We start from the raw sequence: 21,360 nt of genomic DNA on the forward strand, positions 1-21,360 counted from the left end.
TCACTTGTTTCTCACTCTATCCAGCCTAGTAACCCCTATCATACTTCTCAGGCACCTCATCTCATTACACCTAGTACCCAAAAAAAACATAAAGAAACTAGAAAGAATCCAAAGAGCAACGACAAAGATGGCACCAACACTTTGCAATTTGATATATGAACAAAGATTGGATAAACTAAATCTACCAACCCTGGAACAAAGAAAAGAAAGATGCGATTTGCTAACCATACATAGATGAAAGGGATGGGAATTCTTGATAGGGATAACCTACTAAAATGGGGCACAAGAAATACAAGAGAACATGAGAAGAAAATCAAGAAGGACAGTTACAGAAGAAATCTGAAAAAGAATAGCTTCCCACACAGAGTGATAGATATCTGAAGCAAACTAAATGAGGAAACAGTGAGTGCTAAAACTATACATGACTTTAAGAAAAACTGGATGCGGAAAGATACAAAAGCAGGTCACTACGAACATAGCTCTCTCCCCACAAAATACAACTCTGTGTGCGAAGCTATTCTTTTTCAGATCTCTTCTGTAACTCTTTTTCTTAAGTTTCTTCTTGTATCCTCTTGTAGCTCTTCTGTCCCATTTTAGTAGGTCGTCCCTATCAAGAATTTCCATCCCTTTAATAATTCTGTAAATGGTTATCAAATCACCTCTTTCTCTTCTTTGTTCTACAATTGGTAAATTTAGTTTGACCAATCTTTGTTTGTATGTCAAATTGCAAATTGTTGGTGCCATCTTTGTCATTGCTCTTTGAATTCTTTCTAGTTTCTTTATGTTTTTTTTTTTTGGGGTACTAGCTACGTATTCCAATTTTGGTCTTATCAGTGTAACTAGTATTTTCTTTACCATTTCTTCATCCATGTAGTCAAAGGCCACTTTCATTGATGCCTGAGGTACAATGATTGATACATCACAGTATTTGCATTATAAAATTTAAAATCACTGGTGTATTACTCATTGTCTTTTACTCTGAATAATAATAAATACAGAAAACATGATCAAGCCAGTTCACAGAATTCGGGGGTAACTCAGCCATAGCTACAAAATAAATATAATCAAGATGCTGGCATCCTCATTCTTTTCCTCATGATGCCTATGTAGGCATCCTCATATGGATGAGGTTAATACTCACTTCCAATTTGCTGCCATCCTCTCCCCTTGTACATCATCACCCACGTTTATCTTCAACTTCCTTCTTTCCCACACTTTTCCAAACTCTGTCACTAACTTCCTTAATCCCTCCTCTGACCCTGTTACAAGCACAGTGTCATCAGCAAACAACAACTGGCTCATCTCCCATATTTCTCCATTTTCTTTAACCATCTCCAATCCCTGACCCATTACCCTTGCATTTACTTCTTCTTAAAGAAGAAAAGTAATATAAAAGAAATACGAGTAATATCACAAGGCAATTGGAACAAATATCTTTATATGGTGCTGCTTTACTAATTTCAATGTGGAATATATGATCAATCAACCTTTGTTTGCCATGCTGCCAAAAAATTCCCATGGTTGTAACATCTTTTTTTTTATTATTATCTAGATAGTAACAGAACTAGCAAAGTTGGAGTTTGTTTTCCTTTTTCATAGTAACAAAAAGATGGGAACAACCATGTCTATGTGCCCATGAAAATTACTATGATGGATCCAGTATATTGGCCTACAAGGAAAGCACAGAAGCAACATCTTAGATTTTTCTACTTCTTGCACCAAAATGTTAATATATCTATTATAAACATATTCAGTGACACAAAATTCAACACATTACATCTACCAATTAAATACCTCAAACACATCTTTCCCATTGGTCAACTGCAACTTTTCTGTTGTTGGTTTGTGATTTCTATATGAAACATCTAATTTCATACTCCACATATGGTTACAGAGCCATCTCTTTTAAGCTAATTAGGAATAGGGCTCATTAGTACCCATATTACCCTGTGGATCACTTTCCCCAAAACAAAATACAAGTAGACTTATAAAGATTTATTGAATATCATTACACTTTTCCATTGATTAGGTTAACTGAACATTAAGCAGTAGTTAATAAAAAGCACCAGATGGGGCATTTTGTTAAGAAGTTTCTATAGTTTTAGAAGAGTATCGAAAGTATATGGGTCATAAAAGCAACTCAGAAATAAAAGCAATTTAACTGCTTGTTATATGGCCCACTTATAAACTTAGTAAATAAAGCTTTTGAAAATATAAGAAATAATTTCTGTGACCAGCATTATGTTTATCTCACCAACATAAGTTTGGAAAGGCAGTTTTTATGGCAAAAATGATGGCATTCTTTAAATTGCAGTTTTCCACACACAAACTCAAGAATGTAAGCAAAACAAGCAAAGCAGATCACCCACTGTGGTATGTTTTAGAAAATTTGTGTCAACACCAGACACTATCGTTCAGCTGAGGCATATTTCTAATTCATACAAAGGCACATTTTTAATTAATACAAAGTGCTTTACAACAATGAAGTGATTCATGAACCTCTTCAGCCTCTCCTTGGGGAAAAGGCAGCCAAAATCTAACCCAGATAACTTCAGCATCTGACATTTACCTAGAATGACTAAACTGTACTTCAAAATACTGTGCTGTATAATATCAATTAATTGCAGAAGTGGTTTTCCTGTTAAATAAGACTGTCTGACAGGAGAGAACTGTTTGGGGGGGATAGAGAAAGAGAAAAAGAGAGAGAGCGAGAGAGAAAGGACCAACAAAAAGTACCACTAACTTTAGTCCTGTGAAATAGACTACAGAATCACCTTCCTGCCCATCTTCAAAACCCATCAACATCCTTAGTCCATCTGGAGTTACAGTCCCAAGAATGTGACACTTGGTCTCTGGATCAGCCCAAAGATCTCTATTAAATTTGACTGTATATCCTCTACCTTTTCACATAAGGAGAGCTGACAACCTATAGCTGCTCCCCTCCAACTGGCATAAACTGGTGAAATAGAAACAGTTCCACACTAATGTAACATAGGCAGTCTAACATTTTGTAAAGAATGTGTGGTGGGGGATGGGGATGACTCTTCATCCACAAGGTGCTATGATGGGACAGGTGACAGGGATAAGATGGGTAAGTGCTTTGACTGGGCCACTCCCTTTATATGGGAGGAAATGCTCTTTGGTATGTGTATATGAATCTATATATGTATGTATACTTCCTAGTTTCAGATTACTCCTGTAACTGGCCATCACATTACAGATTATATTGATAATACTTTCTGATTCAAGTTTGTTAAAGGACAGCCCTATGGACAACCTTGGATACAAGTGTCTAGAAAAATCTGTATGTTTTTTAAGGTAAGTGAATAGATGAAGAAAAAACAGAAAAACTATGTTTCTTAGGTGAGAATATATGCACTGGATAAAAGGCCCATGACTCATTCTTCAAACATAGTGCAACTGAAAGCTAGACAGGTCACAGAACATATATTTTACATTACAGGATCAAGGACTACTAAGCAACAAAAATGTATTATGTACACCTGGGTCTCTTAATCCAACACTCACCAACCACCACTATTTCAGTAATTGGTGGTGTTTTATGTCCTGGGCCCAAATGTACACACAAGTAGAGGTTGGCAAGTGTTGGATTAAGAGACCTAGGTGTTCTGACAAACTTTCTGTATATGAGGTAGAATACTAGGTAAGTATTATGTGTCCATTGAGCAGTATGAAACCCATAAGAAGACTGTAGATTGAAACCCATAAGAAGATTATAGTGTGTATGAGTAAGCATAAACTCAGTGAGGAAAGGACACCAAGAATCCAACTAATACATTCTCCAAGTAGGACCTCTATAATACTGGCTAGTGCAGGAGCAAATTATAGAAAAAAAGATGATGGTTATTTGAAGAACATAAAACAAATGTACTGATCTGCCTGAATCAGGAGTATTTAGATATGAAATGGACATAACTCTGCATGTTACTTTGAAACTAATAATGTCTTACTCTAGCTTTTATGTCTCACAAATTCAGAGACAAGGAGGTACATATGCAATCAAACTATATTGTAGTGATTTTTTTACCTTAGTTTATGTTTTTTGGTTAACAACATTTGTCTAATTATGGATTTCTACTGTCATATAATCATATACCATTGACTTATTTTTCAAAGAAACCATGGCAGAGCTTAGGTCAATCTAGTCAACTGCATATATGAAAAAAGTGCAGGGATACTAGGGGAACACTCAACAGACTTTTGTTCAACAATGTGACAAGTGAGAGGAATGTTCATTTTATGTTTCATTAACATATTGAAGAGTGGTATGTGGATATCTAATTCTAGTGGATAGGAAGATGGCATAAAGAAATTTATCTTGCTTGTAAAAAAAAAATATTTTGGGTTTACAGGTGTGTAACAGAACTGACTGGGTTGTCACAAAATGCTTTGAGTTTTACCTGTAGTTTGATTCTATCCTCACCAAAATTAAAATGAAACTCCTACATAATTATGTACTCCCTTCATATCATGTAAAACAGGCCCAACCCTTTTAAAGATGAACCTAAATATACCAGTAAATGTTAAGGATGATTTAAAATCATTAAGCACTAGCTAGCTACTAATAGTGAAAAAGTTGCAATTTGACATTTTAAAAAATATATAGAGTTACTCTATTAATGGTTAATCCAACTTCCCTGACCAGTATTGCTATGTTACAGGTTTAATAAAAGCAGTTAATGCTACAGTGCTTGTTTCATGATCAAAAGCATAGTAAAACAACTGTGGCAATCCATATCCACTGACTGCTTGACTAGACATAATACAGTAGTAAAAAGGATTATGACATAATCTATTGAAATCAGTTTTACAATACTGTACTAATAATTTGAAGATCAGGGAAAATACTTAACACCATATTAGCATAAGGCAGTTATGTATCCTGTTTTTACTAGTCCATGAATAAAGTGTTCCTAAATTCCTCTGCCAATTGTCATGTATTGTTTATTGCAGTTTACAGGTACTGCAGTATTGGCTATGTATATGCTACTGTGGCCTTACATCAGCATTATAAACAGCACATAATGCACATGATATAAACCAAGAGTATAATTTCCTAAGTGATCTAAACAAAATAAAATCATTACAGTACAGCACATCACAAATAATCAAAATTTATGTCTTCCCTGAAGTATTTTACTGGCATGAAATTACTGTAAATGTAATCTGGTAACTGGTCATGTTCACTGTGATAAAGTTCAACTGATATAGGTGCTTGTGTACAGGCGTGCATGTGAGTCAAACAAAAAATTGGAGAAGCTACCACGACGGCTAAGCGAGCAGGTGACACCCATGGAGTGACACCCAACCTGGAGACTCACCCGTAGTGTAGGTCGGCTGTTGCGGGGCATTGCAGTTGATGTTATCGCTGCTGCTCTTGTTGGCCAGACTGCTGCTCTTGTTGTTGCCCAAGGCCTCGCCCCGCCATGAAACCCGCTGTTCGCCCAGCCCCCCTCCACTGCTGTCAAAGGCACTGTGTTATCAGGCCACTGAGCCACCCTCCTTACCTGGTAGCACACACTCCCTAACTGACCCTTTTCCTTCTCCCTAATTACCGACTTCCCTGCAACTCAGGGAAGGAGATCCAATAATAGTTGCAGCTTTTAGCACAACTGCTTCCACCTCTAATTATGCACACCCTGGAGTCTTCTACCTTCCCAAATATTTTATGATTTTCTCCCATCCTTCATGGCAGCATCTGATTAAATCTAAACCTTCTCAGCCACTAAGATGTATTTCTAGTTCCCCATAGCCATATGACATCACATGTTTTGATGACATCAGTCTTTTCTGCACTGAGTCAATATACCACTTTTTGAGCCATCAGGGAGTGTGAATTTTGTTGTGACAGAAATCTGGCAAGATGCAGGTAGAGGCATGAAGTTACATGGGGCACGGGCCCACAAATCAGGTGGGTGAGAGGTGGACACTAGTTGCTAAGCTCATACAACTGTTTTTTTTTCTGTTACGATTAGCTTGCCCACTACATTTAATGTAGACCTATTGTTAATTGCTTATGCTAGATGTGATGCCGTTAGTTTTGGATTATAAGTGAATAGGTCTAATGGACTGGTAACTAAAGTAGCCATTTTAAGTGATAAGGAATACACTACATAGTATCTAATGCCAGTGAAAAGGAGCAAGAAGAATCACTTACCTGGCAGCAGAATAGCGACGTATTGGGTCCTGTGTGAAGCGACGATATTCAGAACCAGTGCGTCCAAGGGCCTCAGATGGAGGAAGGTCCATGGTGTTGGTCCTTCGGTAGGCTGGCCGCTCAATCACAGTTTTAGAAGGAGGTGCTGGTGTTATACTTGGTGTTAAGTCACCAAGGCGTCCTGTAGTAACAGTGCGGCGGTAACTGCGCTGCCCAAGACCATCTGAAGCTCTGCTGGTTTGGTTTCCAATGCGAGTCAGTGGTGTTAATCGGCGTGAAAGTTCTTCACGTGCTGTGTTGATTGGATCTTGTGATGAGGCTCGCATGGAATGGCTCTGGCGTCCAGGTTTTGGTTCAGGGCTTGTCAGCCTCGCTAAAGATGTGTCACGAGATCGTATCTGTTTGGGTTCCTTTTCCTCAGCAGCAGCCAAACCAGCAGCCTTACCAGCTGCAACAGCAGCTGCTACTGCTTTGGATGGTGGGGTACTTTCATCTCCTCGATCATCTGGTTCCTCTGCTACAGACAGAATACGTCGCTCCCTAAACTTTAGATCTTCTGGAGGGACAGATGGAGATCTGAATGGAGATGGATACCCTATATCTCTTGGCATAGAAGGTGATCTGATGGAGGATGAGTGGCGATGACGATCCTCCGGTGGCAGTGATGGCATACGACGATTTTTCAGTTCTTCAGGTTGCAAAGAGGAGCTGCGTGAACTTTGTTTACCTATGGAAAGTAGGTCTTCAGGTGGCATGGATGTGGTGCGTGGCCCAGAGGACTTACGTGAAGAACGCCGTGGAATGCTCGAGTCATAGACACTTGTCTGGGAAGTGCGAGGTGAAACTGGTGATGTCACTCTTGAAGGCTCATGAGATGCTGTCCTTGCAAACTCTTCATCTTCTTTCATGAGACGTGCTTTGGCCATTGCAAGTTGTTGATCTATGCTCTCTTTTGTGTTGATACGACGAGCCTTTTGTTTCTTGGGATCCTGGAAACGGGAGTAAAAACTTTTTCTAGTAATTCTTTCCATCACACTCTCATCCTCAGTAGCACTTGCATTACCTCGGTCATCTAGACCTTCTGATGACACAGACTCGCACTCAGTAGGTGTGTGCCTTCCCTCTTCAGTATCATCAATAGTGTCCAGTCTCTTTATTTTGGCATATTTTACATTATCACCTGTCTCTACATTTACATCTGGTGTGTTCTCTTTATCTTCTTTGGCAATCTTATCATCTAAGTTCTTAACATTATCTATTCCAGAACTAACAAGGCCAAGGTTTGAAGGTCGGGCTCCTCTTCGGCTTGCTAAAGCAGGTGATAGACCATATGTAGAGATTTGAGATGAAATTGAACCACTAGACTTTGAATGTGTGGCCATATTCATTGTTGGTTTGTGTATGGCTGTGGTTGAAGCAGATGACTGTGTTGGAATATTGCCAATACGACTGGTAATATTACTTTCGAGCTGTGTAAGGTGATCACACAAGCTTTTAGTAACTGACTCTATAGTTATTTCAGGTGAATGTGGCACAGGACCATCACCAGACTTCTTCTTCATAATTGATTTAACATTTGGGTCTGGATTTCTGTTAACTACTTTCACTTTTGGTGCTTCACTCATACTACGTTCAACTGGAGCCATCTTACTCTCTTCTTCTTCTACTTGTTGGTTCAAATTTTCTTGGCTCTTGGAAAATCTCTTGATTTTGAAACGAGGAGCTTTCTTTGTTTTTTCTTCATCTGTATTACAAGTCGCACCAACAGATGGAACAGAGGAGGTGCTGGAGGCCAGATGTGTAGAATCACTCTTACCATCTTCACCCTTGGAGTCTTTGCGTCCCAAGAACTTGTTCAGAGCATGACTAATTTTCTTTGATGGTTTACGGTCTCCTCGATCTGATTCATCTACTTTGTCTTCACTCTTTGTGGGTTCTTCTATTGCTGAAGCAATGCTAGTCCTAGAATGACTTTTTTCAGTCTTTTGTTTCAAAAACCTAGATGGCCTCTTTAGTTTAAATTTGTCATCTTTGTCATCATCTTCCTCATTTTTCTTGTCTTTACTCACATCAGGCAGACTAGATTGTGATTTACTGAATTTGGATGTAATCAATTTGTACATAGACTTTGGCTTTTCTAGATCACCTGCTGAGGTTTTCTTTTTCTTTTCACCTTCCTCTTGGTCATTCTCTGGTTCTACAGAGCTAAACAGTTTTCTGTCATTAGAAGCTTGAGGAGACTTTGGTGGTAAAGTACCTGATTCCACATCTCCATTGGCTTTACATTCTTTGGTCACCAGGGGAGACTTAGTGTGTTCCATTGTTTTACTGCGTTCCACTAAAGGTGATTTGGAACGCATAGGAGACATGGCTCTGTCAAATCTTCTTTCTATGGAAGTTTTTGCCCTTTCAAAGGGGGATTTAGCCCTCTCAAGTGTAGAGGGTGTTGATCTGACTTTTTCCAATTCTCTATTAGCCACCATATCTATTGCAGAACCAAGCTCCCGAGATTTGCTGCGTCGGTATGCTTCAAAGGGAGAAATACGTCTAAGTGTTCCAGAGTTGAGCTGATTAAACTTTTCTCCTGCTGCTTCAATGGCAGGAGTCAGTTCACGAGATTTACTTCTCTGATAGGGGTGAGCAGAGGTAGGAGAAAGCAAATCTGTTGACACTCGATTAGTAGCTTCAATTGATCGTTCTAGGTCACGTGATTTACTCTTTTTGTAGCGTTGAAATGGAGTCTCAAGTTTGTTAATTGTGTCAATGGCATGCCTAAGATCTTCAGATTTGCCTCTTCTATATGGTTCTGGTCCAGTGGGCTTTTCCAATGTGGAATAAGCAGAACGGGTGGCAAGTTCACCTCGTGATTTACTCCTTCTGTATGCATCTAGTGCTGATGAGTCAGCAGATCTTACCACTGACCCTGCTCTATATGCAATTTCATTGGTGGTAGAAGCCCTGCGAATAGAATCTGTGGGTTTTGGTTCAGTTAAGGCTACTGAACTACTCCTGGAGTCTCGGGAAACCGTTGTAGCATCAGTCAAAGCTGAACTAGTACGTGATTCTCTTGACAAGGATGTATCTGTGCTAGATGCTACACTACTTGCATCATCAAATTTGACAACATCTAATGTATTGTTACTATTACGTATCTTGTTATTTGGGTAGCCTACGACTGTGCCAGTGAGTTCAGGTTTAGTTTCTACATTGGATTTATCATTTATAGATTCTGTCAAAGGCTCCTGTTGAAATGAGACTGTAGGTGAAAACTCTCTCTTTGGGGAGGATATTTCTTTGTTTATCTTACTTGTATGTGAAGAAGATTCTGAATTTGTGACAGGAGTTTGACTTTTTGAAACAGAGTCTTTGTTTTTTACAGCCTGTGATGATGGTGTTTCTTTACTGTATTCTTTCAAGTGTATCCCTGGCATGCTCAATTTCTTTGGTAAGGGGTCCTTTGAGGCCGAGGTATTAGTTCTTGATGTAGTTGAAGGTGAACTATTCTTTGCCAACCCACCCTGAAGGCCAGTAGGCTTATGAATAACAGGCACCTGAGGTTTCACTAGTGTTACACTGATTGACGTCGATGAATTTGTAAGTCTTGGATCTTTTCGGATGCTCTTTTTTAGAACATTTGATCCTGATGTAGAACTACTGCGGAAGACTTGCGATGAAGCAGTAGTACATGGAGGAGATACAGTTGAAGCAGTTGGTCCAGATTTTGATTCTTTGTTCACTTGCAACTGATCTTCATCATAGGGTACCTCTTCTAATTCCTTTACAAGTTGTCGGATCTGATCCTGTACACTTGGTTTTGGTGACTGAACTTCAGGCTGTACAGGGGAAGCTTCTTTCAAATGTACAGCAGGAACATCTGTATTCCGAAAACTTTCAGATGACATCTGTTCTCTGCTTGGAACATTTGTTGCAACAGATGAGTCTACGCCTTTTTTCAACTGACTTGAACCAGAAGAAGGTGACGTTTGATTTCTCTGCTGTTTGATGTTAGGAGCAGCAATTTTTTGTTGCTGCTCAGAGTGCCCACCATCCCTCCCTGAAGCTTCCCCCGACGGCCCCCCTCGCCGTAATCCCGATGTGTCTGGGGCCTCACGGTACGAATCACTTACCATAGCAGAATGTGGACGCCTTTCTCCACGTCCTCGTAATGTTCCATACATGGCAATGCGTTCCTGATCAGCAGGTCGAAGGGGCCTACTGCTGAACCCACCTGCAGTTGTTTGTCTGTGGTCCTCTGCTGATGTTGAGGAGGAGCCCATGTAGGGGCGTGGGTATGTCATACTAGTGTTTGTTCTAGCAGCATCCTCCTCAGCAGGGTCATCTGGGATGTTGTGAAGATCACGTGAAGGACCACGTGAGTATGGTGGGGCACGACGAGGCAAAGACCTACTTGATGCTTCTGAAGTATCAGACTCAGCCCCATCTTCCCCTCCTGATATGCGACTTCTCCAGCCTGTTCATATAGGATAAATAATAAGTTAATCCTTAAAATATGGTGCACTCCAAACTTATAAATTTTCATCAAATTTATTTGAATGTTGTTCATTTATTCATGATTAAGACATGTGGCTGTGAATAGAGAGGAAGAAACCTACCTCATCAACTCTGGCTTATAACCAAAATAGGGTTGTTAGGACACAAACAAAATGATGCAGACAAAGTAATTCTAGGTCATTCTTTATTCTTGATGGCAAACAGTCACAAACACAAAATATTACCAAGTTAGTTGTTAAATACCTATGGTACTAAGACAATCAAACTTATCACAATGTTGTTAGGCATGACAAAACATAGAAAAAATAGTTTATAATGTTTTCCCACTTTCGCTGCTCACAAGAAGTTCTTCATTTATTTTGCGACTAGAACATCTTTATGAAAATGGTGAAAGGGCAGATGGAAATAAAAATAAAAATCCTATGTACATTTTACAAGATGCAGCTAAAAGCAGTGTTCCCACCATACTAGAAAAGGGAAAGGTAATTAATATAATATATATATACCTTAAGACAATGGAAGATAGGGAATACAGAGTAATATTGTAAAGATGAAGTTTATCTGTTGAACCATATGACAAATGATATGGTTACACAAGGCTAACTATATGAGGCATTACAATAATGACCTGACAGTTTACAAAGTTGAATCCATCACTCTTTATATGATATTATCATATATTTTACCATAACATTCACATGATACACAAATGTTAAATTTTGTAAATTGTAGCACCTTCTGGACTTAGTGGCATTTTATGTGAAAAAATCTTCATAATACCCTATCAACTTCATCTGTTTAAATAATTCCTTATTAGTTGACCAGAGCTCTTTCCTTCCCCTCTACCTTCCCTTATACAGGGAAATTCTGGAACAGTCCAATTTAACATATTTACCCTTTACCCATGACCTCTTTCAATGACAGGTGTAATACTTGGCAACTGATACTGATTTTAAGTGCTCTGCTCATACTGAACTGGAAACTGTATGTACGCTTTTTTGCTATTTAATTATTTTGTTAATATCCTGTTCCATCCTATGGTCTACTTCCACACATATCCCTTGATAACTATATATTTCCTTTGTAGCAGCTTTCTGTTTGGACATGATCTGCTTAATGCTATCTGTCTGGTCCCTCCATGTGTCTATTACTTTATTGTCTTCAAAAATCACTCAGTTCCTGTCTTACACCACTGGGGTCAATAATGGGTGCATCCTTGTGATATTACTGCAAGATGGACAGTGAATCTTCCCTTGCTCAAAATCCATTAACCCCCTCACCTCTGTCAGGAGGTGCACTCCCGAACGTCTGACACTTTTTCTCCAGACTGGGCCTAAGATCTTTCTATATCAACTTCAACTGTATTTCTTATACCTTTTCACACATAGAAAGCTAACAACAGGTGAGGGCTCCCCTACTACTACTATTTTCTACCAGTGACAGAAATAGTCCCTCATCAAAACACCACTGACAACAGGCTAAAATTTCTTCCCATAGAGATCTGAAGAGGGGCCTAGGGACTGTTGCCAGCTGCTGTAGGTCTGCAGTTATTCTACTTAGTGAAATTTTGGGCAACAATTTCTTTTATTCTTACACCACTTATCTAAAAACTCTTCATTATCCACCAGATCAGCACTGTTCATATTGTCCTGAACTGCTACTGATTCCTTTAATCTTACTGCCCTCACCAATCATCCTAACACCTACCTCCTTTATCATCCTATTCATGCAAATATTAAACAACTATAGAGACTAGTCTCCATAGACATACCTCTAGTCTTAACTTTACATCCACACTAAACTTTTTTGTTTCCTCTGCACATATGCACAGTGATCCTACATTTGTTTTATTATACTGTGATTTTGACTAACCATAACTCTCCCAACTCATATATCTCTACTATTCTAAAACTAATTATAATTTTTCTTTAAACTTTTTCTACAAGCCACTCAATGATGTGTTTTGGTACAAACTCTTACTTCATTATCCCTTTCCTATCCTACATTCACCCTGCTACTCACCCACTTGTCCCGTCATAACTCATATTCTGTATATAATTAATATACCATACTCCTACCATGTTTCTTGATGCACATTCTTATTTCTGGTTCCTGTATTCTTTCTAATCTTCTTTTATCACATACACATACAAAATACAAAGGGCAGCAACCAAACTGATTACCAGGCTAGCAAATAAGCCATACAAGGAGAGACTAAAAGCATTAGATCTGTCAACACTGAAAGACTGAAGAGAATGAGGCAACTTGATTACTGTGTCCTATCTCCTGAAGGAGGTAAAATCACTTTCTTGATCACTCACTCTTTGTTTATGAATGATGATGTGGACAGGACATTTCTATACATGCCCTGGACTCTGCACAAAAGAAGTTCCAACTAAAAGCCCTAAAGAACATGTGTATGTTCAAACAGATACTGTAGCAATGAGATCTCAGGGAGCAATAGAAAAGAAGGCAATGTACTGTACTTGTCAATATAACTGAAAGATTAATGAAGAACATAATCCACCATAACATCAAACCAGTTTTTGATACTAAGTACTGTACTTTCACAAAATCACACTAGCCAAACTAAGGACTGTGGGTCTCTCTTATGAAGGAAAGACAACCACTTGCCTTAAGACACTCCCAAATATTATCTACTCTTTTTCATATCATCTGTCATCTAAGCTGCCTGTTTTGGTTGCTGCCTTTTGTATTCTCTCTATTTTTCTTTTATCTTTTTGTGGGGGATCACCCCAATGCCCCACATTCCAATTTGGGGCAATTTTTTTTTTTTTTTTTTTTTTTTTCTTTTTCTTTTTTTATATATATAGTAATTTCTTCATCAATATAGTGAAATGCCATTTTTATCATTGTTTACAATTTCTATGCCTCTCCTGTGATCTTGTTGATATTTTTTGGGTGACAAGTTATCCACAACCAAGACTCCTGAGGTCCCTTTAATCCTTTACATCTGTAACTGTTTTATTTTCCAATGTACAACTGTGACAGGCTCTTCTTGTTACGGCCCATTTCCAAAACTTTGCATTTTTGCCATTAATTCAAATTTCCACTCCTAACCACAATCATAAATCTTAATATAGATTTTTCTGTACCAATTTGCTCAATTTTTCACTGTTTTCATGATCTTGGCACTTTTATTTGAATAGGCACAACTGCTTGTTCTATCTATTGTGCCATTAATGTAGCAATACAGAAGACAAAACCAGGCTCTGTGTGACCCCACTAGTTTATTCCCTCCAATTCCACTTCACATCTTTCAGTTGTCCTCATGAATTTATTCTTCAGGAAATGCTTCACTCATTCTATAAGGCTCCTTATGAGTCCTCCTACATATTCCAACTTCCACATTAATCTTCTGTGAGATCCCTTATCAAAACCTTCCTCCAGATCCAGATGCACCCAGTCAAACACCCATCCCTCTCTTGCAATACATCACTCACTCTTTCTTGAAGTAAAACTTAAATTTGATACACAAGACCTTCCTTTTCTGAAAAACCCCTCTCTTCTAAAATTTTGTCTCTCCCATTCATAACTCTCCCATAATTTGGATATCATGCCAGTCAGTTAGCTCTATAGTTTATCATGCTGGTTAAGAACATTGGTTTATAGTTTAGTATTCCTTTTCTCTGTATTCAACAGATGTATGTCAAACCTAAATTTAATTTAGATTTTATCTTGAAAATCTTTATGAGGGACTGAGAATTAGCTCTATAATAGAAAATAAGATTTATTGGACACTCCTGATTATTAGAAGTGTATGTCTGTAAAAATGGAATCATATAATCTTAAAATCTTCCATAAATAATATTATCTACATTTATCATTTTTCCTTTTTTTTTTCTTTTTTCTTTTTTTTTTTCTTTGCCAAGCTTATGGAAGAGGAATCACTCAATCTACAACAGATCATAGCCAACATATGATGGAGCACAAAACTGTTCTGTCATCAACAAATGCCTCTGCCACAGTAAGGTTAACATGCTAGACTACCGAGTTAGCAGTCTATTGCTCTACCAACCAGGTTTCAATGATCATATCTACCATTATAACTTAAAATTCCTAGGTAATGTTCCTATCTCTGCCACATTATTACATGACAGCACACTCCATCCTTTTTCATTCATCTACTGCTTCCCCTCCCCACTCCAAATCTTAACCCATTAAACTCTGATGACAAGATGTCTTGTCATTTGGTCAAATTAAACAAAAAATCATAAAACACCAAAATGTTTGATCAAACACCAGAAAAATATGACGTCAGTCCTCGCACGAAGCGAGGACTGACGTCATATTTTTCTGGTGTTTGATCAAACATTTTGGTGTTTTATGATTTTTTGTTTAATTTGACCAAATGACAAGACATCTTGTCATCGGAGTTTAATGGGTTCATCTCTTCAACAAAGTGACATCCATTATCATGGATCCTTTTCTGGTTATGGACAAGTAATTTCATGCACACAATAAGGTGAATTACGGCCAGATTCCGAGACCATCTTCCGGCTGGAATTCAGTCCTTAAACTGCATAAAACTACCTTTTCTTAACCACTATGAAATCTATAAAGGACATACTGTGTTGAAATGGTTAAAATGATCCCAATCCCTATGATTTATTTCTCTTTTCCTTCCAGTATCTACTGTTATCATTACTCAAGGTGTTAAATTATCTCAACATCTAATTAATTTTATAAGTGACTCTTAGATTGCCCTTGAATTTCCCAGAACAAATCCTATTCTTTTTTTAACTTTTGTCTGCTTGTTCATTATTTTCATTCATTCATTCATGGATTAATCTATTATGACTAAAACTTTCCTTTGCATAGCCACATTCTTCAACAAATGTGTACACATGCATCAGTATTCCTGTACATACCTACAGGTTCTGTAATACATTCATAGTTTTGGGTGCTTCATCTTTAGCTACATAGAAATGGACTCCCTTCCAAAAACTTATGCATAAAACTGTCTACATTTCTTGCACTCTAATAGAAAGCTATAGCTCCTCTAGTACTGGTAATGAGTCTCTAAATGAGTACAAGACTTCAGACCCATAACTGGTATAAGTCTATAGATGAGTTGCAGAAACACTAGAAGTCAGAGAGGAACAGAGGGCTGTGCGGGAAGCGGGTCGTTGTGTGCAAGCTGTGTCGAAACCCCCGCGCTGCAAAGGAATAATACAACTTGCGGTGTAACAATGGAAAGCTCATCCAGTCCTATTAGGGAGCTTAGGCACTACGAGCATCATTAGCATAGGATACACAATCACTTTGTTAGCACTTAAGGACAAAGGATTAAAATTCCTTAATTCCTAGAATATGAGAATTATGAGCACAGAATACACAGTTACTTCAAATTAGCATTCAAGGATGACACTGTTCATATTTCTTGACTCCTATAAAATCAGCATCCTTAATATGGAATGCACTTCCAGAAAATGGAGAAAAAAAATCTTGACACCTAGAATATTGGTATCTGTTGTACCCAGGTAGGTATTATAATAGTTCTTGGAATGCTAGCTTTATATATGGACATTACGATCTATTAATGTGTATAATTTTTAATATGCTTTGAATTACATGTCTTTCATCATAAAAAGTCCTGCATCATCAACTATGGGCTAGTGCACTGAAGTGACCTGCCACCTGGCAGCAGTGTGAGATGTTCTAGCAACATGAACTGTAGCTGTGAGAGTTAATAACAAATAATATTTCATGTTGTTCTATACACAACCAGCCAAAACTGGGTCTTGTCATGTTAATCATTAGGTTTTCAATGGCAAAACTTGAGGTTCTACAATGTTCAAAGCCTTATAATGAAGATATATTGGAGAAGTACTATAAAATTCATGTGGAAATAATATTCTTTTTGCATAAATTATACTAATTTAAACAATACTAAAAATTTTCCATTTCTTACAGTAAATTGTAAAAGATACAAATATCTTTGGCTTTCAGTTCTATTAGATGGCTCTGGCAGGGACCAATGATAAGCTTTATTTGCAGTGGCTAACTGTAAGTCAAATTAAACTTTTCATGCAGACCAACGTTCTTCAAATCTATACAACCATCATATAATATCACACAGTCTCATCCCACAGGTTGTGACAAGAAACTTTTACTCACAACACTCCTTATTTTCCATAATCTACCTCTTTATAGAAAAATGTACAAAAAGATTACCACACAAACACTACTTTCATGACCAACAAACTCAGTACTAAACCAAAAACTTCCAGACACAAAACAAAAGTAGAAAACCCTCCCAAGACACACCAGAATTATAAAATCTTGTCCATGCAGAAGTCACCACTTAGATCATGAAATAATACCAGCAAAGAGTCCGCCTAACAACAGACACCATATACTCCAGATGCAGTTTTTACTCTTTCCAAATTCCATTATACTACATTTCTTTTTAATTCAATGTAAAGAAATATAGTATAATGGAATTTGGAAAGAGTAAAAACAGAATATCGAAAGATTACAAAATTGGTGAAGAAGAGGTGAAAAAGTAAACTCTGAGAAAGATCTTGGAGTGATGATCAGCAAGGACATGACACCAGATAAGCATATTGATAAAATATTCGGAGAAACCTACAATTTATTGAGGTCAATTAAAGTGGCGTTTGCTTATTTGGACGAGGAAATGATAAAAAAATTCTAACTACACTAATAAGACCAAAACTTGAGTATGCAGCAACACTATGAACACCCAGTACCAAAAAGAATATAAAAAAAATTGAAAGAATACAAAGAGCAACAACAAAACTAGCACCAACTCTTTCCGAACTGACATATGAGCAAAGATTGTCCAAACTAGAATTACCAACTTTGGAACAAAGAAGGGAAAGAGGAGACTTGCTGACTATCTATAGAATAATGAAAGGAATGGAAGTCTTAGATAAGAATGACTTGTTAATATGGAATAATGGTAAAACAAGAGGACATGAAAAGAAACTAAAAAAGGATAATTACAAAAGAGATCTGTAAAGGAACACCTTCCCACACAGAGTGATAGATACTTGGAACAAATTAGACAACGAAACGGTGTGAGCAAACACTATTCAAGATTTTAAGAAAAAACTTGATGCTGAGAGATACAAAGACGGGTCACCACAAGCATAGCTCTCTTCCTGTATAATACAACTAGGTAAATACATGCTATCTTACACTACCCAACACTCACTCAATTCATACATACATACATATTTCAAGGCTTTTTCACCCCTTACAAGGGAGGTAGCCAAAAAGGAAAAGGCATAAAATCATTCCCACCCATTCACTCAATTCAAACAACACATTAAAGTTTCTACCCTGTGAGTGATCTATGGGCCAACCCTGTGGATGTGGGCAGATTCCTCTGGATTGCAGGTCTCCTACAAAAGATCTGAAGCTACAGATTCATTGGTTCACCAACATACATTCATGAAAAATGTGTATGGATGAGCCTTGAAGGCTTGCTGTTTTTGTTATATGTATTTGGTTATATACAAGAAACTTGTACACTGCCCTGGCAGTGAGATTAGAAATGTGTTAAATGTTATACATGAAAATATTGATCATGCTATCATCTAACTCCAAGGGACCAACAACAGGTACCTGCATTTGGTAGTCCTGTGAGCTGAATGTCAAGAGGCAATCATGTCCCTACTGCCTGTCTTCAAAACCTGCCAACACCCTCACCTCCATCTAGAGATGCAGCCCTGAAAGGCTGACACTTGGTCTCCAGACTGTGCCCAAGATCTCTATCTATCAATTTTGACAGGATTTCCTCCAAATTTTCACATAAGGAGAGCTGACAACTGGCGATTGCTCCCATCCTACTACTACTATCTGCTGAAGACACAGAAACAATCCCATTCTAATAAAATAGACAAGAGTCCAATGTTTCTTCTCAAAGAGAGCTATGGGAGGGTCTGGGTACTTGCCCCATTGTTGGGGCAACAAATATTATTATTATCAGTTTTACTCCAAATATATAGGAAAATCACTATGGTAAATTGTATATAAAAGTTAATTCCATAAAGATTATTCCTGTTTCATGAATATTTCTGTTGTTATAATAACACCACCTATATGCGATAACTGTAAGGCATTTGCATAATTTGTTACCTGAGAAAACTACATGAAGGTATGAAGATAAACTTATTTTTGAAACCCATGACATGTGTATTTGGGAGAACTTCTAAGACTGCCACCAGATAGCAGGCCAGTTCAGTGCACAAGCCTATTATCAGATTGATAGAAATCTCACTACTATTATTTACTTATTACCAAAGTTCCTTCATAATTTTGTCTTGGAAAATTTTTAAAACATACGTAAGATAAAACTAAGTAAAAGGAAAATGCAAGAAAAATCTAATGGGAATAACCAGTAAATAAAGCACATTCCAGATTAAACAAAAAAGGAAGAAAAAAAAAGTGATGAATACTGCTGAAACTCACAACAATAAAACTAATTAATCATACTTAACAATTTCAGCTGTTCTTGTGTTGTGGATATAAGAGATAAATAGAACGGGGAAGTATATGCACTGGTATTGCATTTATATTGTATCAACATGAAAACAGTGATATTCTACTATTAATCACATTGTTCCATTTTTCGTTGTAGTATATACTGTAGAAGACATGACCTTAATTTTGAATCTTGGAAAGTATTTCATTAAATAGAGTGAACAAATTTTACCACCAGTGCCATCACTGATAAACCAGGCCATTTTCACTTATTTATAGAGCCAAGAATTAAAAGATACATAATATCTCACAGCTCATTATCCAATCTTTTTATAAATCAGTACATGTAATTAGTAGATAGATGACAAAACAAAATCATGCTACGATACTAAACAGAGAAGAACCATACAGAAATAAAACTATTGCAAGACCACACAAGCATTAATCAAGCAATATTCACAAAACCTTTAGTACTCAAATGCTCAAGTCAAAAACTGAATGCTACAGGAAACACAATGAAGAATATAAAAATAATGTTCACTTTATTACAATTCATGAAAAAGAAAATTAATAAAGTAAGACAAAATTGGTTTAAATGATTTAGTTCAATTCACTTAATCACTTGATTATATTTGAGCACCAACTGAAATCTTTGGATAAAAATTGTTTTGTACTGTACTTGTCAATATAACTGATTCATTTCTTCATGAAGATGTTTCTTCAATGGAAATTTGAAAAAATGTATTAATGTGTAGATTCAGTGTATACTGTGGGATCTCTATATAGTGCTCAGGTCATCACCAGAGTAGATAAAACTGAGAGATGCCTTGGTTTAGGACAGGCGTGTCATGAGGTCAATGAAAGAAACTGAGGAGGACCATGTCTGAAAGATGTCAAAGAACACAGTTTTCCATACAGATTCTTCAAATCCCAGAAGAGCTTGGAAGATGATATAATTCAAGTTAAAATAATAAGAAAATTCAAAACTAGGCATGATACATACATATACTTACATATACCAAGGCTTTTTCCCCCTTACAAGGGGGGTAGCCAAAAAGGAAAAGGCATAAAATCATTCCCACCCATTCCATCCCTAAATACACTCCACACCCCTCCACCCTCCCTCTTATCTTAGCACCTCCTGAATGACGGGTCATCCCTGCACCTCCTCCACTGCCCTGGGTCAGAAGCAGTGTCGCAAGACACAGCACATCCACAGCAAGGCCGCTTCATTAAATCGGTGACCTCCCCTCTCCGTCCCCCCATGTATAAAAGGAGAAGACGGGGAGAAATCCCTTCGGGCTGCGTCAAAATTTGCTCACACATACTACCTCACCCCCTATCCCCCCGCCCATTCCACCTCATGCATCACAACATCATCCATATACAACCATTCTCCATTCACCCCTGTCTTCTGTCCTCTCCCGTCCCTCCTCAACAGACATTCCCCTCTTCCCCAAAGCCCCCTTCACCCCATCCATCCACCTCATCCTAGGACGTCCCTTCATGTTCACTCCCTCCACATCTGCCTTCCATACCTCTTTTACTAATCTTTCTTCACTCATTCTTTCCATGTGTCCAAACCATCCCAATACTCTTTCATCAACCCTATCTCCCAACCCCCTTTCCACCCCCATTCTCCTCCTCACCTCCTCATTTCTCACTCTATCCAGCCTAGTAGCCCCCATCATACTTCTCAGACACCTCATCTCAAACACGTTCAAACTCCTTCTTTCTTCCTCTCTTATGTCCCATGTTTCTGCCCCATACAATGCTGTTGGCACAATTACTCCTTCATATAGTCTCCTCTTAGCATCCATTCCCAAATGTCTATTCCTCATTACACTTTCTAATCCACCAAGGCATTTACTCGCTTCTCTCAATCTACATTCTACCTCCACCTTCACTCCACCTTTTCCTGCCACATTTGCACCCAAGTATCTAAAACTATCCACTTCCTCCAGTCGCTCTCCCTTAATGCTCACTTCCAGACTACTGCCACTATCACCCCTTGTACATCTCATCACCTTACTTTTACCCACATTTATCTTCAGCTTTCTTCTATCACACACTTTCCCAAACTCTGTCACCAACTTCCTCAATCCTTCCTCCGATCCTGCCACAAGCGCAGTGTCGTCCGCAAACAACAGCTGGCTCACCTCCCACTTTTCTCCATTTTCTTTAACCATCTCCAA

The 21,360-nt window shown here is 38.0% G+C and overlaps 1 protein-coding gene across 2 annotated transcripts in view; it reads right to left on the bottom strand.

Annotated features, from left to right (window-relative positions):
* Positions 1-21,360, bottom strand: part of LOC143021681 (uncharacterized) — a 260,489-nt gene that overhangs the window by 18,777 nt on the left and 220,352 nt on the right. For both annotated transcript variants that reach the window (XM_076179302.1, XM_076179304.1), the window contains exons 22-23: positions 6,179-10,649; positions 5,343-5,482 (exon numbers count right to left, since the gene is read on the bottom strand). In XM_076179302.1, coding sequence (XP_076035417.1) covers positions 5,343-5,482; positions 6,179-10,649 — 4,611 coding nt within the window. The remainder of the gene's footprint in view (positions 1-5,342; positions 5,483-6,178; positions 10,650-21,360) is intronic.

This window comes from Oratosquilla oratoria, chromosome 42, assembly GCF_046742065.1.
Source record: "Oratosquilla oratoria isolate Oo_2021 chromosome 42, ASM4674206v1, whole genome shotgun sequence".
In the NCBI taxonomy this organism is placed as follows: Eukaryota; Metazoa; Arthropoda; class Malacostraca; order Stomatopoda; family Squillidae; genus Oratosquilla; species Oratosquilla oratoria.